We start from the raw sequence: 16,604 nt of genomic DNA, 5'->3' as shown, positions 1-16,604 counted from the left end.
TTGGAGCATCGTTTCCTGCACTAGAAGGTCGCTGGTTCAATCCCCAGTTGGGGCACAGACGGGAGGCAACCGATCTGTTTCTCACATCTATGTTTCTCTGTCTCTAAAAATCAATAAAAATATACCCTCAGGTAATATTTGTTTTTAATTTCAGGACAGTGACAGACGCAGGGCCCTCTATGCAGGGGACCAGTGTGACTCTAGAACCACATGTCCGCGGAGCCGCCCTGGCTCTGTCCAGACAGAGGTGCGTGGAGGAACTATTTCTGGTTTGAAACCTGTGCTTTTCACTGCTGGTCAACTACACCGGTGGTCGGCAAACTCGTCAGTCCACAAAGCCAGATATCAACGGTACAACGATGGAAATTTCTTTGGAGAGCCACATTTTTTAAACTTAAACTGCTTCTAACGCCACTTCTTCAAAATAGACTCGCCCAGGCCGTAGTATTTTGTGAAAGAGCCACACTCAAGGGGCCAAAGAGCCGCATGTGGCTCAGGAGCCACAGCTTGCCGACCACTGAGCTATACTAATAAAATCACGCCAATGGAAACAAGGACACGTGCCAAATAGGGTCACACAGTCCCAGCGCGTCACAGGAGAGGGCTCAGCTCAGCAGCGAGGTGTGGGGGTGGCGGTGGGGGTGGGTGTAGGTGTGGTGTGGGTGTGGGTGGGGTGGGGAGGTGGGTGTGGGGGTGGGTTTGGTATGGGTGTGGGAGGGAGTGTGGGTGGGAGTGTGGGTGGGAGTGTGGGTGTGGGTGTGGGTTTGGTATGGCTGTGGGTGTGGGTGGGTGTGAGTGTGGGTGGGTGTGGGTGTGGGTGTGGGTGGGTGTGAATGTGGGTGGGAGTGTGGGTGTAGGTGTGGGTGGGGGTGTCGGTGTGGGTGTGAGTATAGGTGTGGGTGTGGGTGGGGATGTGAGTGTGGGTGTAGGTGTGGGTGGTGTGAGTGTGGGTGTGGGTGTGGGTGGGGTGGGTGGTGTAGGTGTGGGTGTGGGTGGGTGTGGGGGTGTGAGGGTGGGTGTAGGTGTGGTTGGGGTGGGTGGTGTGCGTGTGGGTGGTGGATGATGTGAGTGTGGGTGTGGGTGTAGGTGTGGGTGTGGGGATGGTGTGGGGTTGGGTGTGGGGGGTGTGGGGGGTGTGCGGGTAGTGGGTGGGTGTGGTGTGTGTATGTGGTGGGTGTGAGGGTGGGGTGGGAGGTGTGTTGGGTGTGGGTTTGAGGGGGTGACGGGTGTGGGTGGGTGGGGTGGTGTGGGGGTGGGTGTGGGTGTGGGGGTGTGGGTGGGTGTGGGGGTGTGAGGGTGGGTGTGGGTGGGTGGGTGTGGGGGTGTGGGTGGGTGTGGTTAGGTGAGTGTGATCGTTAACCTGTCTCCCCGGCCCCGACATGCAGTCCTGCAGGACGTGCATGCCCAGCCCTCGGCGTCACACGGGCCTCGGCGGGAGCCGCAGCGGAGCCTGGGCCGGCGGTGTGTGCACGGGGCCCTGGTGTGCTGTGTCTAACCACCTGCGCATCACCGGCGTCTGGGGCGGAGGCCGTTAGACTCGGAACACGGGCCTGGGCCACACGGACCTGTTGTAAACCCGACCCAGGGAGGAATCGGGAGCATCGGCCCGGAGGGCTTGGCTGGGATGTGGAAGGAGCAGCCTTCTGGCTCCTCAGCCCCCGCTCGGCCAGTCCTGCCCCCACCGCCCGCCTGCCCCCCCCGCAGACGGCCCCAGGCGATTCCCCTGCAGGGCGGTGACCCAGAGCCCTCGGGCATTCAGTGACCGCTGTTCGCTCTGAGCCTCCGCTCGGAGAACTGCCCAATGAGGAGGCGGGCGGGCTGGTCGCCATCGGGGCCGAGCAGACCCCCCTGAGAGTGCGGTGGGACGGCCGGCACCTAATTGCGTGGAAAGACCATCTTCGATAATTGGAATCAGAGCAACGAGAGCAATTATCAGCTGTGTGATCTCCGGGGCAGCACTCCGCCGGGCGGAGGGTTCAATCACCTCTCAGGGGAGCGCGTAATTAGAGGGACCCAGAATGTCAGCACGGAGGTGGCGGAAAGCACTTCGGAGGGAGGGAGGAGGCCGGAGGGAGGAGGGAAGGAGTGGGGGTGAGGCAGGATGGGGGAGTTCTCATGACGGGCAGGTGCTGCTTTTAAAAGCCTTCGGGAGCCTGGAGTCTGACTCTTACGTTTGCTGTGTGACCTTGAGCAAGGCGCTTAACCTCTCTGGTCTCTACTTTCCTCCTACACTTCTGTCGTTCAGTAAACGTCCAAGGCACGTCTGCCGGGCCCGGCACTGAGGACACGGGGCTCACTCTTGTGCAGCTGCCACTCGGTCTGCAGGAATGGCCTCCCTGGAGCCCCTGGCCCCGAGACAGAATGCCACTCCTCCGGACCGTCCCCACGGGGCCCCCTCCGCACAGCCCTCTGCCCCCGCCGGCCCGGCTCAGCGAGGCGGCGCTCCCCCTCCTGTCTGCCCCCCGGAGGCTCCTCCAGAGCCGAAGCTGCCGGTGGCTCTCCTGGGTCCGGTCCGGGCTCCTGGCTCACGCCGGGCAGCAGACGCTGACCGCTGGCCTGCGGCGAGGCGGCCGGAGGTGCCTGCAGCCCGTTCCTGACAGCACGGCGGCGGTCGGCCCGCCTCCGAGGACTCTTCGCACAGCCGGTGCACCTGCGTGCGGCGAGTGTACGGATAACGGCCAGAAACCGTCTCCTTCTACGGGAGGGCCCGCGCTCGGCCGCCCCGCAGACGGGCCAGGGCCATCCGGGGACGGACAGTCCCCCTCCGCCAGCGGCTGCCAGGGCTGCCTCCCTCTGGCTGGGAGGGCAGGTGAGCGGGAGCAGGGACCAGGCTCCTGCTGGGACCTGCACCGTCTGGTTGGGATGCAGGAGGCAGAGTTCCCGTGCTGTCAGGCCTGGACCACAGGCAGCTCCTCGGTGACCTGGGAGCACAGAGTGGGCGTCACCGGCTCCGCCTGCAGGCCAGGGGGGGCTTCAAGGAGCCAGGGCCTGCGCTTGGCTCCTGCAAGCAGATAGAGCTCTCCGGGCAGCCAGCGGTGAGACCGCTTGGGACGGACGCGCAGGCACAGGGCGCTCGGCCCCAGGCGTGCGGGCTGCAGCCGGCGGGCGGGCCCCCGCGTCGCTCCCACATCAGAGTCCGGGCGGCCGAGGGAGCCGGTGGCCACCCCCTCCCCTGCTCAGCGCGTTCTGAGCTATGCACAGTTCAGTTCCGTGGCATAAATCGATAAAATGGACTAAATAAATTAAGTGAGCAGCAGGACTGTAAATAGATTTCCGACGGAGAATAGAGAGGTGGAGGGAACCAACAAGAGACCGTGGTAGAAGCTGGAGTGAGAAATGACTCAGGCAGACGCGGGACGGTGGCCAGGAGCCGTCACGTTGTTACACGGCCCTGCGCCGTCAAACAAATGAACCTACCAGCTCTGGAGATGGTTCCCCAAAAACTGGCGGCTGGTGGCTGCTAGAAACCCCGCGCCCGGGGCTGCGGGCGGGAAGCAGGATGGCTCAACACACCCCTCAGCCCAGGGGGGCGGGAGCGGACTGTGGATTTAGAATCAGGGTCCCCGTGTTTGACCCCAAATGAGCTACCTCGAGTCTGTAACGTGGCCCTGTTCCTTCTTCATTCATTCATTCATTCATTCAACAAACCCTCACTAAATTCTGTGCGCCAACCCACCTGGGGCCCGGGAGCCGCAGGAAGGACAAGAGCCAGTGCCTGTCCTCAGGGAGCGCCGGCCTGCTGGAGGGGATGGCCTCCACGCAGTGTGACAGGTGCTAGCGGGCCGGTCACAGTGGGTACCTCTGGGGTCCGGGCGGCATTTCAGGAGAGGTCATGTCTAAGCCGGGTTTTAAGGATCCATAGAAGTTTGCAAGGTGGTGACAGCACTTCAGGCAGAGGACACAGCATGTGCAAAGGCACAGGGGCACGAGAGAAGATGGAGTTTGGGGGGGTCTGCATGCAAGTGGGACCCCCGGCAGAGCTGGGGCACAAGGTCCACCTCATGGATTGGAAAAGGTGGCGTGACAAGCCCTGGATCTCGGAGGGCCATGCCCGCTGCATTAAACTGTCCTGGGCGAGTCTGGGAGGCATGAAAGGATTTTCATTTCCATAAGATTGACAGGAACTCCGGGCGGGGAGGTTTTCCTTCACTTTTTATGGATGTATCCCACACGTCCAAACAGAGAAGTGCGCACACGGCAGGTGCGCAGCCTGAGGCGCTGGCCCGGACCGAGCACAGCTGTGCAACCCGCACCCGGATCACGGGCCGAGCACAGCCGTGTACCCTGCACCCAGATCGGGGAACCGAGCACAGCCGTGTAGCCAGCACCCGGATCACGGACCGAGCACAGCTGTGCAACCCGCACCCGGATCACGGACCGAGCACAGCTGTGCAACCCGCACCCGGATCACGGGCCGAGCACAGCCGTGTAGCCAGCACCCGGATCACGGGCCGAGCACAGCTGTGCAACCCGCACCCGGATCACGGGCCGAGCACAGCCGTGTAGCCAGCACCCGGATCACGGGCCGAGCACAGCCGTGTAACCCGCACCCGGATCACGGGCCGAGCACAGCCGTGTAACCCGCACCTGGATCACGGGCCGAGCACAGCCGTGTAATCCGCACCCGGATCACGGGCCGAGCACAGCCGTATAGCCAGCACCCGGATCACGGGCCGAGCACAGCCGTGTAGCCAGCACCCGGATCACCGGCCGAGCACAGCCGTGTAACCCGCACCCGGATCACGGGCCGAGCACAGCCGTGTAACCCGCACCCGGATCACCGGCCGAGCACAGCCGTGTAACCCGCACCCGGATCACGGGCCGAGCACCGCTGCGGCCAGAGCCCCCGCACGCCGCCCTCAGTCACGCCCGCTCTGCAGGGCGGCCGCCGGCCTGACTTGTAGCAGTGAGACTGGTTCTGCCTGCTCCCGCTTTACAGACATGGGATCACAGAGCCTGCACGCCTTTGAGCCGGGCTTCTTTTGTCAACGGCCGTGCTGCTGGGGGCGGTGGTACACGGCTCGGCTCCCAGTGAGAGTCCATCTACCCATGAGGATAAGCTTCCACCTGGGGCTTAGGAACCGGGAACTTCACACCTTGGCAAATGGTTGCTGGGGAATCTGGTTACTATAACAACGGGAGGATCCCAAACGTCTTCATGGGCTCTGGGCAGGGATGTGAGGGGCCGCCCTGTCCGGCAAAGGGGCATCGTTGTTGGCGGCTGCAGCCCTTGCTCCGTGCTGGACCCTGTGTGTAGCCGGCCTTTCGCCTCCTCCGCCCTTGCTCCCCAACGCCCAGCCCAGAGCTGGCCACGTGGTGGGTGCCCAGAAGCGTACACTGGCTGCTCACAGAGGCGCCCCTGGGGCCTGGCGAGGGAGTGAAGGTTTGCTACCGCCCCCAAACGCCCAGGTCCCTTCTGGAGAGATGAACAGTCACTTTTGGGTGCCAATGGCTGGGGAGACTTGACGAGCAGTCCAGGCAGAGGAAACAGCTGTGCCCTTAGCGAGTCTCCCACACACACATACACACACACACACACACACACACACACCCTGGAGGCCTGTGGCCACCCCCAGGCGTGTATCATATGCTCTGCACCTCAGCTTCATCATCTGTAAAATGGGGATTAAGTGAGCCAATGGGCGGGGAGTTCTCAGATCGGTACATGGTGCGTGGTGAGCGTGGTGTGGAGCCAGGCAGGGTTTGTGCCATGATTATACCGCATTCGCAGACCGGGAGGAAGTCCCGGGGCAGCAGGGGCAGGGCGAGAGCCTGGGAGAAGGATGTTCTTCGTGGGAGAGCACGCCTGGGCTCAGCACCGGCCGGACGCCCCGAGGGCCCTGAGCAAGCAGCTCGTCTCTGCCCTGTGGAGCAGACGGTGTGGCGAGGTCACAGTGGGGGCCTCCCTCCCGCAGGAGCCTCTGGGGGTCCAGAGGGAGGTTGGGGACAGGCCACCGGTGCTGCCACCAGCAAACCCCACTGACCCCCGGGACAGCTCAGTGCTGGAGAGGCAGGAGCCCATGAACGGCTTTCAGCAGCTTGGCTGCGGAGCCAGCCCCCTCGGCCTCCTGGTGAGCATCTTTATAGACACAGCCAGAGGTCCTCGGCGCGGCCGCCGAGCCCAGGAAGTAAAATTATGAGGCCAGTAAAACACGAAGATGCAACCTCTCCAGGCCCAGGCTCATAAAAGCAGCAGGAGTAAAGGTCCTGTCTCCAGAAGGAGGCCCAGCAAGCCACCTGTCACTGTACACGGACACGGTGTACACACATACACACACACACACACATGCTCACACGTGGACACACACATGACACCAGCTCCTGCAGTCCCAGCGCCCTGGACAGGACGAGAGTGTGGCTCCTCTCAGCACCGCCCAAGGGTAGGGAGGGTGGGACACTGTTCCTCGCTTCACCAATGGCGATTTCGGGAGAGATTTGGGAGAAACTCGGAGCCCTGCAGGGGTCCGGCTGAGCCCGGGCCAGGTGTCTGAAGGCGGGATCGTGCCTGGAGGGGGAGGCCCACACGTGGAGGGGGCACGCTCACCTTTCTCCGAGGCTGGGGCCAGGTCGATGAAGCTGCGGCACGTCTCACCTATGGAGAGAAGAGAAGGCGTTCAGAACGTGAGGGGAAGGCGCTGCCGGCTGCCGCCGCCCCTCCCGGGAGCCTGGGGGCCGGGCGGAGCTCCAGCCCGGGTGGCTTCTCTCTCTGCCTTCCTCCCGGGAGGACTGTCCCTGCAGAATGTGGCTGAGCACAGCTGTGCTGCCGCCTCCGCTCTCACCTCCAGCCCATCCAGTCCCGTCTCTCTGGTCCCCTCAGACCCATCCCTGCCCACTGTCCAGCCCCGCCCGGCGAGGCCACAGCTCCTCACGGGCGCCAGGGCCTCTGCCCAACCCGTTCTCAGCACTGAAGCCGCAGGGGTGTCATCAAAACACAGCTCTGATCACACCAAACACACACATGTGCGCACACACACAGACACACAGGTGTGCACACACCTGCTCAAAGCCCTCTGATCTCTTTCCAAAGGAAAGATAAAGCCTGGATTGCTCATGTGGACCCAGGACTGGCCTCCAACGGCCTCTCCACCCTCACCCCTACCTCCTCCTCTCAGCTCCCGGGTCCTCGCCCTCCCTCCCACCACCAGCCGGAACACACTCCCCCGTTACGACCCCCCACAGCACGCGCCTTCTCCTGCAGGGCACCAGCCACTGAGGACCTTCTTCGCATGTGATTGCTGGGTGGACGGCCGCATGCCGTAAGCCCCACAGGCAGGCGCCACATCCCCAGGGCATCCCCAGCTGGGTGGATGGAACCCCGCCGCCCGGGTGCTCAGGCCAGAGCCTGGATTTCCCTCTCCCCACACCCCCACAGCTGGCCTGGGGCCCCAGCTTCCCTAGAACCCAACCGCTGCGCCTCACCTGCCCGGCCCAGCACCACCGCCCCCACCTGATTGGTTGCAGCAACCTCTGCCCTGGTCCCCCTGTGTCTTCCCTGATCCACAAGGAAGCCAGAGGGGCCTGTTAGAACCTGAGATTATGCTTCTCCTTTCAGAGCCCTCCTAGGATTCCTAGTTCGCTCAGATCAGAACCTATGTTCCTGCCTCAGGGCCTCGGCACAGCTGCCACCCGGCCTGGAGCCCTCTTCCCCCGAGAGCCGAACGCTCCATCCTTCCCCTCCTCCTCACTTTCCCCAGACTGCCTCCTAATCCCGCTCCCCCATGACACTCCCCATCTCCTCCCCCTGGACTCTCCCCCCTAGAGCGGAGCCTGCTACACAGTGAGTGCTCAGTAGATACTTACTGAAGGGACATAAGAATAAATGAACAAGTGACCAGGTGAACAAACAGGAACTAAATGAGTGGATGCCTGGCACCCAAATGTTGTGCCTGTAAGAAACCTCAGTCCTCAGTCTTTCCTCTGAGGCCTCCTCGATGCCCAGCCCTGTGTTGGCCACCGAGGATGCTGTGAGAGTAAGACAGGGTCCGGCCTCTAGGCCCCCCCGCACACCCCCCCCACCTCACAAACACATTTTGTTTGGCCTACAAACAGGGAAATGGTTGCCTACAAATCCCGATTCTGGTTTTCTCTTGAAGAACCAGAGGTGCAGGCCACACTGGGCCCACACCCACAGCAGCAGTCAGACAGGGCGGGGCCAACGCTGCCCCCTCCAGCTGGGCACAGGGCTCCAGTTTCCACAGTCCCCACCCCTCCCTGCTGCTCTATCCCTAGCCTCGCCCACAGCACCAGCTGGCCCCAGACCTAGCCCCCATGACCTCCAGAGAGAGCGCCCGAGCCCGGCTTAAGCCTTTTCCGCCTACCCAGGAGGAGGCAGATGTTGGTCAGAATGGAACCGCTGTGAGGTAGGCGGTGAGAAAGACCTGGGAGCTTCCAGCATTGTCAGCTCCTGTGTCTGCTTTCAGCTCCCTACGTTCTTGTCTAAGAAGGTCCCTGGAAGCCCCTTTAGGCTCCTGAACTTTTCTTCCAGACCCACAGACAGGCCAAGGCAGACATGGGGGAGGGAGGAGCTGCCGAGAAGGGAGGCGAGGCCGGTCACCAAGGGTCTTCTTGAGTGTAAACCAAGGAGAAGCCTCCTCTCTGATATGATCCCTCCCAGGTCTCGGGTCCCAGGTGGGCAGACACCGCTCCTATGGGCCCCTCCCCCCCTCCCCCACCCCCGTGCTGGGCTTGCTTCCGCTCTACGCTCTACACTGAGGCGCAGGACCTCGCCTCCCTGTGCAGATGCGGAAGGTGGGCTGGGCGCTGAGTGCCAGCCTGAGCAGCAGAGCAAGCCCGCGGTACCGAGGTCATCCCCTGCTGAGAGACGCTTGCTGGGAGGAGGGTTTAGAAAATGAAAGCAGATGATGAGCTCCAATGGATGGATTGCAAAAGAACTGTCTTAAATCTATTTAAGGCTCATATTGTTTTCTCAAAGTCAGAGAGGGGGGATTTTAATGGCCGGATTCAGACCAGCACCCTGGGCTGCATTCAGACCGCAGTGGCCCCACACACTTTTGCCTTTTGCATCCCTTCCTTTATTAAAAAATAAATAAACAAATAAAATCAGTCTCTGGCCAGTGTGCTCAGTGGTTACAGTGTCGGCCCATGGACCAAAGCTTGCAGGTTCAGTTCCCAGTCAAGGGCACGTACCTCCAATGCAGGTCCGTTCCTTAGTCTGGGGGAGGTAACAGATCAATGACTAGGGAGTTTGGTTTGGACGTAAAACTGAAGACAAATGCCTTTATCTCTTTACAGTGAGGCTGGCCCGTTAGACCGTGGAGCGGAGGACATTGCCTTCTCTGAGCCAGGGAACCTGACAGCTGAGAAGAATCCTAAACGTCATCCAAGCAAAGCAGTTCTCAGCCCTGGGAAGCCCTGGGCCCACCCACACAGGCCCCCGTGTAATTGGTCAGTGTGGTGCCCAGCACCAATGCGGCTTTAAAAGCTCCTCAGGTGATTTTTAATCTGCAGCCAGGGTGAGAGTCACACTCCAATCTGACCTGTAAGAGCATCTACATTCCACGTCAGACAAACAACGGGAAGCCATTCTATGACAGCGCAGGCTGTCGCCATGGACACCCCTTCACACAACAGCGTGGTGTGTGGGGCAGGATAGCAGTGAGCAAGGGCCTGAGCTCTGAAGTCAGGTCAGATCCTGGCTCTGTCACTTCCCACCACGAGTCCCCAGTCTCTCTGGGCCTTCATTTCCTGGACTGTGAAATGGGCACAGCCCCTGTAGGGACGCTGTCAAGACTCAACACAGGTAAAGAGCTGGGACACGACGCCTGGAGCAGAGTGGGTGCTCCGGAGATGGTGGTCCTCATTGTCATCATCATCTCCACACTTGACATGGGGGACACAGGACATGGCCCTCTGCAGGCCGATGGAGGAGAGAAGAGGCTGTGTGGACCACTGTCACGGGGGCCGGGAGGGAGGGTGGTGTGAGGGGTTCAGAGCAGGGGCCTGGCTCCCTCACTTCCTAGACGTGTGACATGAGCCTTCCATGCTCCTGCCTGTGAGCGGTGAGTCACCAATGCCGTGCTTCTACAGTGCTAACTACAGGTGGGCTGGAAGGGGTTGCGTCAACCAGCAGGTGGTGCAGCTGGGACAGCTCAGCACCAGGAGTCCCGCGCTCCGGCGGCAGCTCCAGGGGGTCAGGGGCTCCCTGGGGGCCAGTGCCTGGGGGCCCTGCACCTCCACTGTCTGCTCCAAACCCATGGGCATCTGATGCCCTTTGGCTCACGGTGAGCTACTCAGAGGAAGAAGGTACAAAAGTCAGCATCTGCTCCCAGGAAGGGGGGTGCCCACAGGTCCACTGTGCCCCTGAGCCCACGGGAGGCAACACCGCCCCCTGCAGGGAGGGGACTGAGGAAGACATGCAGGGAGGAGGGTGGAGCCCGCAGACCTCAGGAGGGAGAGGAGAGAGGGAAAGGGGTGAATGTCTGGGGATCTCTGAGCAGCAGAGCTTCCACAGCCCCCTGACGTCAGTGCCTTCCAGGAAAACAGCCTGGGAAAGCTGGATGTCGGGGTCAGAGGTCACAGGCTCTGCAAAAATCCTGCACCCAGTGAGGGTCCCACCGCCCCATGGGACTAGGAGACCGTCAGCAGGGAGCCTCAGGCCTGCATCATGTGACCAGAGAAATAGGTACCAGGACGCCCCTTGCCTGTAAGAGTGAAGGGCTTGTTTACACCCACCATGGCCTCCAGAAGAACTTCTGCACGGGGTCCTCCCCTGGCCCCTGGCTCTGGCCCCTGGCCCCGAGGCTGGCGGCCAGCAGATGGGACTTGAAACTCAGCCTAACGCAAAGGTAACCAACTCAAGAGCTCGCAACAGCCAGCAGGGGCCGAGGCCAGCCTCCGGGACGGGCAGGCCTGGCGAGGGTGTGCCCTGCGTAGCAGCCATCTGCACAGCAGAGTCCCGGCAGGAAACTGGCGGCACCTGGAAGGCCCTCCCAGCAGACCAAGGGGCATGTGAATGAGTGAGGAGCCAGCAGCGTGGCAGCCGCATCTCCCCATCCTGAAGGGGCCAGGGAGGGAAAGGGCCTGCGGAGAGGCGGGGCCGCGAAGGAGGAGCTTCGCCCCAGGGAAGCGGCACCGGAACTAGGAATTCTGGGATGGGGGCCGAGACTCTGCATGTCTAACAGGTCCTCAGGCAGCTGATGCTGCTGTGCTGGGGCCTCACTTCTATTTTATTTATTTTTTTTAAACATATTTTTATTAATTTCAGAGAAGAAGAGAGAGGGAGAAAGAGATAGGAACATCAATACTGAGATGGAATTATTAATCAGCTGCCTCCTGCACGCCCCCCACTGGGGATGGAGCCCGCAACCCGGGCATGTGCCCTGACCAGGAGTCGAACCGTGACCTCCTGGTTCATGGGTTGATGCTCAACCACTGAGCCACACCGGCCGGGCTGGGACCACACTTTTAGAGCCATGCAGTTACTGTCAAACCTCGATGGGGAGAGAACGAGGCAGGGGAAGGGAAAAACACCCCAACCTTTCTGTCCTCCCGCCTGATTTCCTGCGGTGCCTCCCACCAGACACAGCCAAGGAGAAGGCAGAGGGGGCAGGAGTCCTGCCACTCCTGCAGTCTGGGCGGGCTCCCCCGGCACAGGGGGTGGGTGGAGGCGAATGGGGAACAGCCAGCAGCCCACCCACCCAAGGCTGCCCTCGCCCCTCCTCACCCATCGCCTCACCGCCCCCCCCCCCCCCCCTGCTTCCTTGTCTCCTTCACAGAAAGCGTTATTCATGCAATTGCACTCAACCGCGTTTATGGAGCGCCTGCTGCATGCCAGGCTCTGCTCTGGGCTCCGGGGTTCAGCAGGGAACCAGCAGGCAAGTCCCCGCCCTGGTAGAGCCTCGGTCCTGACATTGAAGTGCATGAGCCGCTCGGAACTTTAGCTCCAAAGGAGGGCGTCCCTGACTCCTCTAAATGCAGCCAACCGACAGCATCCCTGCGACTGAGCGGCCGCGTGTCTGCGCCAGCACACAGGCTCCGAGACCAGCTCTCACCCCTGGGCGCCCTCCGAGCCGGGGCGGGAGCTGTGGGCTGAGAAACATGAAGAGCATTTCATAAACTGCCTCCATCGACATCACACCAAAGGGCGTGCTCTGCAGATCCCTGGAAGCAGGGCCCTGCGCCTGTGGGCAGAGGTGAGCGCGGACGGCAGCCCCGGGCAGCGCAGACAGGGGGCGCCTCACTGTCCAGGGGAGGGGGCGAGCCCGGGCTCATCCCCAGCCCACAGCTGCCCTGGGAGGCCTGGCGGTCACCCCGGACGTGACACCTGAATGCCGCCCTACCCACCTGCCTTTCCCACCTCCCAGTCTCAGCATCTCTCCTCCCATCTCTCGCGGTCTGAGCCAGCCCAGCCTTCAAGCCGCAGCTCAACATTGGCCCCCGCCGCCCCCACCACGAAGCCCACCGCCTGCCTGGGCCAAAGAAACGTCTCCTTGCTCTGAGTTTCCGTGTATTTTTGGCAATATTTCCTGTCGTATTGTCACATCCACGTCAGGCACAGCGTGGCCCACCGGCGTGGCCCCAGCAGGCGGGAGCTAGAGCTGCCACGTGGCCTCGGAGCCGGGACCCAGGGACCCACGGAGAGTGCAGCGAGCGCCGTGCTCAGGGCGTGGCACACAGCAGGCCAGGGCCATCCCCATTGTACAGACGGGGAAACTGAGGCCGCACATGCAGAGCGGTGCGCCCGAGGTTCCACCGCCCGGAGGCGGTGGTGGGGACAGGGCCCGGCCTGTTCGAGGGGGCGGAGACCCAGCCATTCCGCGGCCAGACCAGCTTGGACTCAGGCACACAGAGTGTCTCTGCAAAATCTTTTTAACACCTTTTTTGACGGAAATTTCTGTTTGTTTGTTTTTTTTTGCAAAAGCAGAGAGACTAGTGTGACGTGCCCCGTGGCCTCACTCCCAGCCTCCAACGGTCAGCCCGTGGCCAGCCTTGTCTCAGCTAAGCTCCGGTCCTCACCACCACGGGCTGCTCTGAAACAAATCCCACACGTTGTATCTGGACGTCTTTCCGAGGGCTTTGCCGCCGCTCCAAAACGCAAGTGCAAGGTGATCTATCCCAGACCCTGCGCACCCTTCGCCTTTGGGGCTGTTGTGGGCTTTTGCAGCGTGGGCATGAGACACACAGCCCCAGAATGTGGCCCCGGCCTGGGCACGGCCCTCTGACCACCCCCTGTCCTCGGGGGCCCGGCCGAGCCCAGTGGGGTGGCGGCTCAGAAGCTGCCCTGGTCACAGCAGCCGCGCCTGTCAGCGGGCACACAGATATCCCACCCAGAGGAGGCCTGCACGGGCCCCGGGGAGACAGGAATCCCCCGGGACCCGCGGTGGCAGCGGCCTCTGCTCCAGCTCCCCGCTCAGGCCTGATGCCAGGACTCAGCCCAGCGCCTCCTGCAGGTCCGGCTGCGTGAGAGAGAAGCTGCGTGCGGAGCAGCCAGGGCAGGCGGGCAGCGGGGCCAGGGGAGGCCGGGCAGGGGTGCTCCCCAGAAAAGCCTGCTGCCCCCCTCCCCCCCACACACACACACACACTGCTCACTGTGGGCTGCGTGTAAGCAAGTTTGTGTTTGGCTGGGTTTTGCCGGTGAAGGATGATCACCTGCCTCGTGGGGCTGCGGGAGGCTGCCTGAGGTGCCGGTTGCGAAGGAGGCTCCTCCGTCAGGTTAAATCAGGAGACATCTGCGCGGAGCAGCCGGGTGTGCCGCCTCCCACGCCCGCTGTCACAGCACGCTCCCACGTGGCTCCCGCAGGCTGCTCCAAAGCCCGGGCCTGCGATCCAGGCCCCCTCTGCCGCCCCCACCCCGAGCCTCCCTCACCTGCCACACGTCACTGAGGACCTGGCCTCCAGGCGAGGGAGAGGACGGAGCAGAAAACAGCAGGCGGAAAGCGCCCACCCCGTGCGGGGCTCCGGGGATCAGCTACATGGACCCCTTCTCCCTGGGCCCCAGGATAGAGACACATGGCTCTCCCCCGCCCAGGCCCAGAGGGAGCCATGTGTGCCTCTGGGCTGCCACCAGCAGGGAGGTGGCCGGGGAAGGGGCCCAAGGCTGGCAAAAGGGAGTGGAGCGCTGAGGGCCAGTCCGGTTGCCCTGGGCAGAAACACACCTGAGCCCAGGTGTGGAAGCAGGAAGACGGCGGTGAGAGGGAGGATCCTGGGAGCCCGCACCCTTGGCTGGGTCCCCAGATGCCGCTCGGAGGATGGTGACTCCATCCCCTCCCCCAGCAGATGGTGCTGAGGAGGTCTGTGTGAGCTGGGGGAGGAGAGGGCGTGGGGAGAGCTGCAGAGAGGACTGGGGAGGAGAGGAGGTGGCGCTGCCTCACCAGCCGGCCAACGGGCAGCCTTTGCCAGCGTGCCGTGTCTGCATGGGCCCGGCGCCAGCCCCAGTGCTTCGCACACTCCAGATGGAGAAACTGAGGCTGGGACACCCGGGGCCTTGTCTGAGGTTACCCGCCCTCAGTGGAGACAGGGTTCCCATGGAGACGGTCCAGCTCGGAGGCTTTGCACTTGGCCACTACTCTGCCCCGCCTCCTGGCAGAGTAAGCAGGTTCTAGAAAAGTCCAGGCTTACTAACGCAAGTCTCAGGTGCCCTCCGAAGAGGCCTCCCCAGGTGGCAGGGGGCGCCGGCCATCGGAACGTGGACGCATTGCGTGATCCCCAGCTGCCGGGGCCCACAAGGCTGGTTCTGAGACCGGAGTCCACACAGCACCCCCTCTTGGTGGGCGCGTGACTAGCTTTCCCGCTTCCAGCTTGCCAGGGGGGCAGAGGCCGGCTGGTCCTGGCCCCCCAACAACTTCAGCCGATGAGAAACTAGCTTAACTGCATGGCAAGGGCAAAAGTTCAGCCACCTCCGCTGGCCAGATTCAAGGAATTCAGCCCCGGAGCCGGGAGCCACGGAAAATGCCAGATGCCAGCAGACCCCTCCCCGCACCACGCAGGCTGGTGGTGGGGCCCGGCAAGCGCCTCCTTGGAATCCTCCGGAGGCCGCTGCCAGTTCAACCGCCAGGGCAGCAGATGGCACGCACTTATCTGCTGATGATATTTTGATTTATTTATCTCTTACAGATGGCGCCCTGCCTTGGTTTCTGGCAGGAGTCCAGCATGCGGGCTGTCTTACAGGGGGTCCTCGCTTGTCCAGGCGGAGGAAACGGCGGAGGCTGAGACCCCGCCTGGCGCCGTGACGGCCGCCGAGGCCCCAGACGCACCGGGCCTGGGCGTTAGGGGCACCGTGGGCAAACGGAAGGGAAGAACTTGTTCCGCAGGATTTCACAGCTGGAAGAATCTCAATGCCTGTTTAAAATTAGCACCAGAGTGGTTAAACGGAAGAGCTCTGAACTCACAATGTTTCGAGTTCAAGTCCTGGTTTTGCCACGTACAAGCCTTCTGGGCCCTGACAGACCAGACTGTCCAGGTCTCAGTCTCCTCATCTGTAAAGTGGGTGTAACTGTCATCTCCATCCCATGAGATGTGGCAGAAGCAGCTAGCTGTCCTCCAAAAAGGGCACTACTCCTTCTGTAGCCAGGAAGTGGCCGCCCGGCCAGGCACAACATTTCCCAGCATCCACTGCTTCCCGGTGGGGTCATGTGACCGGTTCTTGGCCTAGAGTGTGAGTGTGGGTGATGCGTGTCACTGCCCGGGGAGGGCTTTGGCTCCGCGGTGTGCCGCCCAGACGCAGAGGACACAGAGGTGCTGAGACAGATGGAGGCACAACGTGGAAGCTGCTGGGTCCCCGAGTCACTGCGCACAGGAGAGCTGTCACCCCCAGGTCACCTGAACTGCAGCGTTACATGAATAAATAAATGGTGGCTTTCTTTTATTTTATTTTATTTTTATTTTTATATATATATATTTTATAGATTTTTTACAGAGAGGAAGGGAGAGGGATAGAGAGCTAGAAACGTCTATGAGAGAGAAACACCGACCAGCTGCCTCCTGCACACCCCCTACCGGGGATGTGCCTGCAACCAACGTACATGCCCTTGACCAGAATCGAACCTGGGACCTTTGAGTACACAGACCGACGCTCTACCACTGAGCCAAACTGGTTTCGGCAATGGTGGCTTTCTTCATCCACTGGTACCTCTGGGTTCGCTCGTTACAGCAGCTGGTGTCACCTCATACACAGTCGGGGGCCGAAAGAAATCGTCCTTGTGAGAGACCGCGGGTGCCTGACAAAGCCTCGGTCAGTGTTCACAGCCTTCATCGTCTCCGTCCTTCAGGAGCCTGACAAACAGAGGCCAGTGGGCAGCCTCACCGTCACCCCATATGCCAGGTCGTTAAAGCAAGGCAGCCCTGGAGCTCCCGCCACCCCAGCCTCCTCCGCCCTTCTCCGATCCCAGCATGAATCCTCCTGCGTCCTTGCTCGCGGCCCACAAGGACGTTTTGAAGGAGAAGCTGAGGGAGTGGGGGAGCTGTGGTGGTTTTCCAGGGGCACGCTGGGGAGAGCCGGGCCCTGGCTCCCCCTCCTCCCCTTCGGCACAGGATTGCCCACCAGAGGGGAAGAAGGGGATCGGGCCACGGGGCCCTCCATCCTCGGTCTCCGGGTGTGACACCGAGCCCCGCCCGGGAGGGCTCATGAGTCGCTTACGTTCTCATCA

The 16,604-nt window shown here is 62.1% G+C and overlaps 1 protein-coding gene across 4 annotated transcripts in view; it reads right to left on the bottom strand.

Moving 5' to 3' along the window:
• GSG1L (GSG1 like) overlaps nt 1-16,604 on the bottom strand; it is a 167,632-nt gene that overhangs the window by 93,212 nt on the left and 57,816 nt on the right. For all 4 annotated transcript variants that reach the window (XM_045572521.1, XM_045572520.1, XM_045572523.1 and 1 more), the window contains exon 2: nt 6,545-6,592. In XM_045572521.1, coding sequence (XP_045428477.1) covers nt 6,545-6,592 — 48 coding nt within the window. The remainder of the gene's footprint in view (nt 1-6,544; nt 6,593-16,604) is intronic.

Source organism: Pipistrellus kuhlii, unplaced genomic scaffold (genome assembly GCF_014108245.1).
Source record: "Pipistrellus kuhlii isolate mPipKuh1 unplaced genomic scaffold, mPipKuh1.p scaffold_m20_p_48, whole genome shotgun sequence".
In the NCBI taxonomy this organism is placed as follows: Eukaryota; Metazoa; Chordata; class Mammalia; order Chiroptera; family Vespertilionidae; genus Pipistrellus; species Pipistrellus kuhlii.
The sequence above is the reverse complement of the archived record's forward strand: the minus strand, read 5'-3'. Positions and strand labels throughout refer to the sequence as shown.